This window comes from Monodelphis domestica, chromosome 1, assembly GCF_027887165.1.
Source record: "Monodelphis domestica isolate mMonDom1 chromosome 1, mMonDom1.pri, whole genome shotgun sequence".
Lineage (NCBI taxonomy): Eukaryota > Metazoa > Chordata > Mammalia > Didelphimorphia > Didelphidae > Monodelphis > Monodelphis domestica.
Genome location: NC_077227.1, coordinates 205169040 through 205177139, shown reverse-complemented (window position 1 = coordinate 205177139; position 8100 = coordinate 205169040). Strand labels below are relative to the sequence as shown.

At 39.8% G+C, this 8100-nt stretch overlaps 1 protein-coding gene across 1 annotated transcript in view; it reads left to right on the top strand.

Annotated features, from left to right (window-relative positions):
- Positions 1-382: 382 nt before the first annotated feature.
- PLA2G4E (phospholipase A2 group IVE) overlaps positions 383-8100 on the top strand; it is a 144903-nt gene continuing 137185 nt past the window's right edge. The window contains exon 1 of the mRNA XM_007472412.3: positions 383-1144. Within this exon, the coding sequence (XP_007472474.2) occupies positions 962-1144 (183 nt within the window). The 5' untranslated portion in view covers positions 383-961. The remainder of the gene's footprint in view (positions 1145-8100) is intronic.

Genomic DNA, 8100 nt, shown 5'->3' with positions numbered 1-8100 from the left:
AACCAGGAGCCCCAAGCCTTCAGGCAAACCTCTTCTCCAACCACTTGCCCCAGAGTCACATCCTGGGAGCTTCCCTCCACCTAGGAGGCCGGCTTCCACCTATGCTGCCTCCTGGCTAGATTCAACATTACTTTCCAAATTAATACATTTCTCTTTATTTTAAGCCAAGTTTCAGAGTCTTGTATTCTTACAAAATGTACCCTTCCTGAGCCCCAGCGGTTCGCCTCTGCACCCCACAACACCTAATTTATTGTGGCTCCCTTCCCCTCCCCCCTCCCCCATCTCGTGATATTTCCCAAGTCTGGGGTTTCATACTTTTAAAAATAGCTCCTGACTGAAGAAGGGCTGCTGCTGAGCTCTATCGGCATCAGGAGGGAAATATGACCTAATGCTTTTCTGTGGGTCCAACTCCTCTCTTTAGTCGTCCTGAATCTGGTCTGGGAATAGAGCTTTGGCCCCTGGGACTGTCTGACCAAGGAATGCCCTTGAGAGGAGGCTGGGAGACTCGCTTCCTCTAACCTCCTTCTAGGTGCCCAAAGAGCTTTCTCTCCAGGATAAAGGGACTCGATTCTTTGATTGCTGAGGAAACTAAGGTGCAGCGTGGTTGTGATTTGCTCCAGGTCACTCATGTAATAAAGGGCAGAAAGAGTTTTAAATATAAATGGTAGCTTCACTCTTTTCCTTCAGTCTGATGCTGGCTTTTTCCCCTCTTCTTAATAATTCATCAGACTTATCTTCAAGGAGAATCTTGGTGGTGTAGCTTTCTTATTCTAGCATTAAGCTGCCCTCCTATTCTTCCCAAATGCTCTTTCGTGAAGGTCATTGGCTACTTTATTATTGAAGAAAGGTAGGGAGGGGTCTTAGGTTTGGTTCTGTGTGCCCAAGACATTTCCTGGGTCTGTTCCTAGTCCTGCTTCTGCAGGGGACTGGCTAAACAGTGCAGAGGCAGATCAGGCTGAAAATGAGCCAGCAGGTTCCCGGAGACAGTCCAGATCTCAGAAATAATGCATCTGGCCCCCAGAATCTCCAGGGGACTGAAGAGGACAGTTGGATGAGAAGGGTGTTGAGCGACTCCGAGGACGTACAGGATCGGGGGCCATCTATCTGCCCACCTTCGCTTCCTACCATCCCCCAGGATTCTCAGGTAGGTCACTGCAGTCTTGTGCTTGGAAAATATAGCTCTTCCCTTCCTGTGGCATTTCCCAAAGTGCTGTGATCACTGTGAGAGGAGGACAGGATGCTCTCTAAGAACTTATGTCTCCATCTGCTTCATGAAATTTTTTTCCATATTTTGTACCTTTATAAGGATCATTAATTTAGAGATGGAAGGAATATGAGGTCATTTAGTGTCCCCACCTCCTCCATTTCTCTTATATTAATGAGGAAACAGAAGTCTACATGGTTAAGTGACTTATCCAGCATCACCTAGATAGTATTAAGTGGAAGACCCAGGATTCACACCCAGGTTTTATGACTTAATTCAGCACATCATCTCCAGAGGCATTTATCATTAAATATCTTGTTGTGTATTGTAACTAAGTTGGTACCTATCCAGGGGTGTGTTGGAGTCAGCTTGAACTGACTCAGGAGAGGATTCTTAAATTTTCAGGGTGGTCTCAGAAATCAGCAATGCTATATAAATCAGGATTTGACTTTGTTGAATTGATTTGTTCATTGTCTAGATTTAAGAAAGTGACAGAGAAAATGTTAACAATGCAGATAAAAGTTTAAAGTATTTAAAGTGTGTTTTTTTGGGGGGGGAAGGGAGGAGGAGGAGAACTGGTGGTTAAACATTATAAACAGATTCCCATACCCATTCCTCTATAAGCTACATAAGAGTAGGGATTGTGTTTTCTAAATATTTTGCTTTCCCTTACCCTCTTGCAGTAGAGGCTTAATAATTATTTGTTGAATGATTAAAAAATGGTCTTATCATTTTTTTACCTGGACTATTGTTTTTGTTATTTTGCTATGTTTAAAAATAAAAACCCAAAAAATTTAAAATTTCTCATTTTAAAAATCACTCTTTTCTTCTAGTGTATCCCTTTGTATCCTTTGTTCCCTTCCCAGAGAGCCATTCTTTATTATAGCGATATTTTTTGAAAAATCCTTCCAACAAAACTAATTTATTGTTCAGTTTTATCAGTTGTGAACCCATTTGGAATTTTCTTGGCAAAGATACTGGAATGGTTTGCCATTTCTTTCTCATTTTACAAATGAAGAACCTGAGGCAAGGAGGGCTTGAAGAAGAAGGCAAACCATTCCAGGATCTTTACCAAGAAAACCTCAAATGGGATCACAAAGAATTGGACTCAACTGAAATGACTGAACAACAAATTTAGCCATACCTCATTTGATGGGCATTGCCTTTGTTTCCAATTTTTTATTGGTACAAAAAAGGCTGCTATAAATATTTTGGCATATATGGCACTCTTCTTTTTATCATTGACCCCTTTGTGTCATATGTCTAACAGTGGCATCTCTGGGCCAATGGGTATTTCTTTCATCCCATAATTCCAAATTACTTTTCAGAATGATTAGTTCAATTTACAACTCTACCAACAATGTCACCTGGATTATTGCAATAGCTTCTTAATGAGTTTCCCTGTTTCCAGGTCTCACCAGACTCTAATGCATCTTCCATTTAGCTGCCAAAGAGATTGTCCTAAAACATAAATAACTGTGCCATTTCCTAGCTCAATAAACTCTAATGGTCCACTATGACCTCTCAGATGAAAAGTAAACTCCTCTGTTTGGAATTTAAAGCCCTTTATAACATCTCTACACTTACTTTTCCAGCCATAATAGATTTTGGTCACCTTCATGTGCATTACAATCTGACCAAACTGCATTTATCTCCCATCTCCATCCTTTTACATTGCTATAAATCTACCCCCTCGACACCTCCACCTCTTAGAAACTACAATATCCTTCGAACTGAGCCTCCTTTATTTGATTCCCTTAGAGTCACCCCCTGCTCCCAAGTCCCTATTCCCCCATAATAATCTTGTATCTACACTAGGACCTTATTTCCCATGATTAATGTGTTTCAAGACCCTTTACAGAAGTTGAAAATTGTAAATAATAGCAAATGCCATGATTTAGTAAGTATTGCTTATATGAACTTACCAAGACACTTGACAAGTTTTTTTAGGCTTATTCGAGCTACCCACAACTCTACTCTTGAACTTTGGGGCCATTATTAATAACTAAATAGCATTAATGAAATAAAGAGAAGCACTGCTCTGACTGGGACGCAACTTGTTAACAAGCAAGAACTCCAGGAGAAGATTGATACAGGAGGTAATGTTTGGCACAAAACAATGTAATAATGACTCCCACTAGCCAGAGAGAGAATGATCCTGATTGGGCAAATTGCTAGGAGACTTTATACTACTTATGGAAATGGCATGGATTTAGTCAGTAATTAAAACTATTTATCTTATGTATTTTCTGCTGTTATTTATATATTTTTGATCATTAATTGCATCTACCCAAATTACAGGTATTAAATTTGAGTAAACAGAGGTCATGTCCTATTTTGTGTATTCTTAAGCTCTGGTCCACTTTCCCAGAGCCAGGGTGCTACATTTGCCCCTAGGATTCCAGGAACACTCTTGTGGGGCTTTCAGAATCTTTTCTCTGATGCTATCAGTTCTACCATTGGTTGTATTTTCCCACTGTTAGCCTCCAATGACTTGCTCTCTTTTAATATCAATTAGTTTTTGTAAAGGATATATGCTTTGAAGCTGTCACGAAAACAAAAGGACAAAGACAAAGAGGGGAATGGGTTCAAATGTATTCAGGAATGTATTCACTATACCATAATAATAATAATAATAATAATAATAATAGTTGCTTGAATTTATATAGGGCTTTAAGATTTGCAAAGCATTTTAGAAATATTGTCTCTTTCATCTGCTTAACTGTGCTGTTATCCCCATTTTACAGTTGAGGAACCTGAGGCACAGAGCTATTAAGTGTCTGAGGTTAGACTTGAACTCAGATCTTTCTTTTTTTTAAATTTATCTTTAAATTTTTATTTAATTGATTAATTTAGAGCATTTTTTCAGGATTACAAAAATCATGTTCTTTCCCTCCCTTTCCCCCAACCCCCTCTCATATCTGATGCACAGTTCCACTGGGTTTTACATGTGTCTTTGGTCAAGATCTATTTCCATATTATTGCTATTTGCACTAGGGTGATCATTTAGGGTTTATAACCCCAGTCATATCCCCATTGACCCATGTGATCAAGCAGTTGTTTTTCTTCTGTGTTTCTACTCCCACAGTTTTTCCTTTGAATGTGGATGGTGTTCTTTTTCTCATAAGTCCCTCAGAATTGTCCTGGATCATTGCATTGCTGCTAGTGGAGAAGTCCATTATATTCCATTGTGCCACAGTGTATCAGTCTCGTTTTCCTGGTTCTGCTCTTCCACTCTGCATCAATTCCTGGAGGTCATTCCAGTCCCCATGGAATTCCTCCATGAACTCAGATCTTTCTGACTCCAGATCCAGCACTTTACACCTAGCTGCCTTTTGAAGGCATTTCCAATTCTGGTTTTGCAGTCAACTGAAAAAAAACTCAACAGCTCCGGGGCACAGTAGGCCTGAACCAAGTGCAGAATAGCTATGTAGGCCCAGCACATTATCTAGTGTCACCTGGTTGTCCATTGGTACTTAGTGCCACCCCATCTAATTGTCCTAAATGAGTTAGCCATATCTTTCTTTCTTTTCTTCCCCTCACCTTTGCCTTCCCTTTCCTCTTCTTCCTCTTCTTCCTCCTCCTCCTCCTCCTCTTCCCTCCCATCTTCCTCCCCTGTCTGGGGTAAGGTGGCATGCCAGTGATGTCATGTGACTAAAGTGCCACATGTGTCCTGACTTCTGGAAGGGGCTGACGGGAGTCCCTGCATACAGGGTGAGTGTCCAGAAGTTCAGGACTCAGGCTGCACTGAAGTTAAGGCTGGCCCATCAGAAGGAGTGATGGCATTGGCAGCAGTGGTACTCTCTTTTGCTGGGGACTCTGTCTCTGCCTAGACTTGAGACTTATTCTCTTCTCTGGAGCTTTTAATGCTCCACTTAGGCCACAGCTGGGAGCTGGAGCAGGGGAAGTATGGAAGTGTTTTTTTGTTTTTGTTTTTTTTTAGTTAGGACAGTCTGGTGATCTTTCTCTCTTTTTCTATCTCTCTCTAACTTTTACTAATAAACAATGATAAATTAATATTAAGTATCTGAGGAATTTTAATCATTACAGACTACAGGGTGCAGCCACAGAGGCCAGCAAGCTTGGGGGAGGCCACTATAAGAAGCCAGAGATAAAGTAGTTATTGAGTCAGCATGAGGTGGAGGTTTCACAGATTAGATGACAATTTTCTTGGGCTTGTACTTCTGGAATCTGTCCAAGGCAATCTGTACATTGATTACTTCCTCCCTCTTCTCCCCTCCTACAACTTCCTTTAAGGACAGATAGGGAACTCCACATTTGGAGATAATCCTGGAGGTTACCCAGAGGATGCAGACTCTGGCCTGTAGGCTGTTGCTGTTGATGCTAGCCAATAGACATTAGTGAATCAAATAGGTCACAAAATGCCCTCGGGGCCTTCTACCACCAAGCTATACTGGCCAGATTTTACAGTTCCTGGAACATAGCACTCCATCTCTCATCTCCATGCTTTTGCAGTGATTCCCTCCATCCCTCAGTTCTCTGGCCATTCACTTGGGGCTTTTAGTCTCCTTAGCTTTCTTTGAGATCCAACTCAAATACTACCTTATGCAGGGAGCTTCTTCTCTACCCCCATCCCTTACATTAGCCTTCTTTTCAAATTTCCTTCATCTACTCTGAATAGATCTTGGGTAATTAATTTACTATTGTCTCTCCTTGAGGGCAGGACCTTTCTTTTTGCTTCTCTTTGTATCTATGTATTTAATGAATTCTTTTTGACTAACCTATAGCCTGATTCCCATGTGGGAAGGGTTGATTATTTCATGCTTAGTACCTTTGAGTAAAGATTACCAGGCACCAGGTGTGCAGCATTTCCTGCAATGTCTATCCTGATTCATATGGAAATGCTTTCTCTAGTTCCTCATTCTTAGCCCTTCCACTGTCTTCTTGAGCCATCTCCTGAACTCCACCTTATACTCCTTTGCTTTCTTTTTTTTTATCTATCTCTGACCTTTATTACACCTTGATGTCTCCTTCTGTATCCACAAGACACTTGGGAATATATGGACATACTTTGTTTGATTGTGCTTCCCAGATATTGTGATTTTACAAATTGAAGGTTTGTGACAACCCTGTGTTGAACAAGTCTAGCAGCACCATTTTCCCAACAGTATACATCATGTTATGTCTCTGGGCCACATTTTAATAATTCTTTCAATATTTTCAACTTAAAAACCAATAATTATTATATCTATTATGGTGATCTGTGATCAGTAAACTTTGATGTTACTACTGTAATTATTTTGGGGTGCCATGAATCACAGTCATATAAGAAGGGGAACTTAAGAAAAAATCCTTACTTTCTGTCTTCAAATTGAGACCAAGTATTAGTTCTAAGGCAAAAGAGTGATAAGGGCTGGACAACTGGGGTTAAGTGACTTGCCCAGGATCACATAGCTAGGAAGTATCTAAAGGCAAATTTGAACCCAGGTCCTCCTTACTCGAGGTTTGGCTCTCTATCCACTGAACCACCTTGCTGTCACTCAATGATGATTCTTTTTTAAAAAACCCTTTCATTTTAGAATCAATATTGTATCTTGGTTCCAAGGCAGAAGAATGGTAAGGTCTAGACAATGGGGATTAAGTGATTTATCTAGAGTCACACGGCTATGAAGTATCTAAAGCCAGATTTTGATGGGAAATTTAATCAATAAATGTTGTGGATTTCTCAAGTGAAGGGAAGAGTCAAAAGATGCTGGAAACTTCATTGTTGTTTTATGTTTGGAAATTGTCACAGGCACCCCAACCTTCAGCAATCACCACCGACCATAACCCTGATTACCACATTTTGTGCAATAGTATTATGTCTAAAAACACAATGTACATATCTAAATTAAAACACATTTTCTTCCTTTTTAAAAAAACCCTCACCTTCCATCTTAGAATCAATAATCTGAGGCGGGGCTACAGAAAATTTATATCCTCCCTGTGTCAGCATATAATGTGAGATGGAGAATGGGGTGCTGGGAATAGTAGTTTTAGGGTATAGAAATTCTAATTACATGCCTCCCCCCACCACCCCGTGATTCCCATGGAAAACAAGCATGTAGAAATCTCCCAGATTTACATATCTAGTTTCCCTATGGAATCAGTACACTTAACCAACTTATATCTTTAAAGATCTATAACTAGATGTACACACAATATTGCACTTTATAAGGGGAAATTACAATAATATGAGGACAAAAGGGAAATAAAAGAGCAAGAGAACAAAACCAATGATTGCTAGGTACATTGACAAAAAGCCAATTGGGGGCAGTCCCGTTTGACATAAGAGTATACATTCAAAATAAATATGTTTCAACCCTCCACAGTTCAATTTCACTACATTCCAAAGTTCATTCTAGATCTTTTGGTGCAGTGTGAGGTTTCTGCAGGCATCTCAATGGTGCCTTCTCCAAACACTTCACTTTCTCCATTCAGGGAGGTAGCAAGTTTCTTATCCTAAAATTACTCCAAACAAGAAAAAATTTTTATCAATCTAGAATTATATGACAATTATGCAGTCCCCTCTGAGGAGGGTGTTGACAAACACAGGGATCATCCAGGGATACATGACTATGTTATGAGGTATGTGAATCAATTGTAAAAAGGAAGTAAAAAAAGAAAATAGAAGAAAATAAAATCAAAATTAAATAGTATATAAAAATTCTGAGTAGACAAGAATAAGGCTATAACAGGTCCTAGAATTAGGGCCTAATAAAATGATTTATGTCCTACAAGCCTGTAGGACCATGGCAACAATATGCACTTACCCAACCAGCAGCCAGGACTAAAGAAAATTGCCACACTTATGAAAGACAGAAAAAGGACTAGATTTTTAGCAGCAAATGGGAAATAGAATTCCCTGGTCTGATTTTTACCTTTACTCTTGGGGA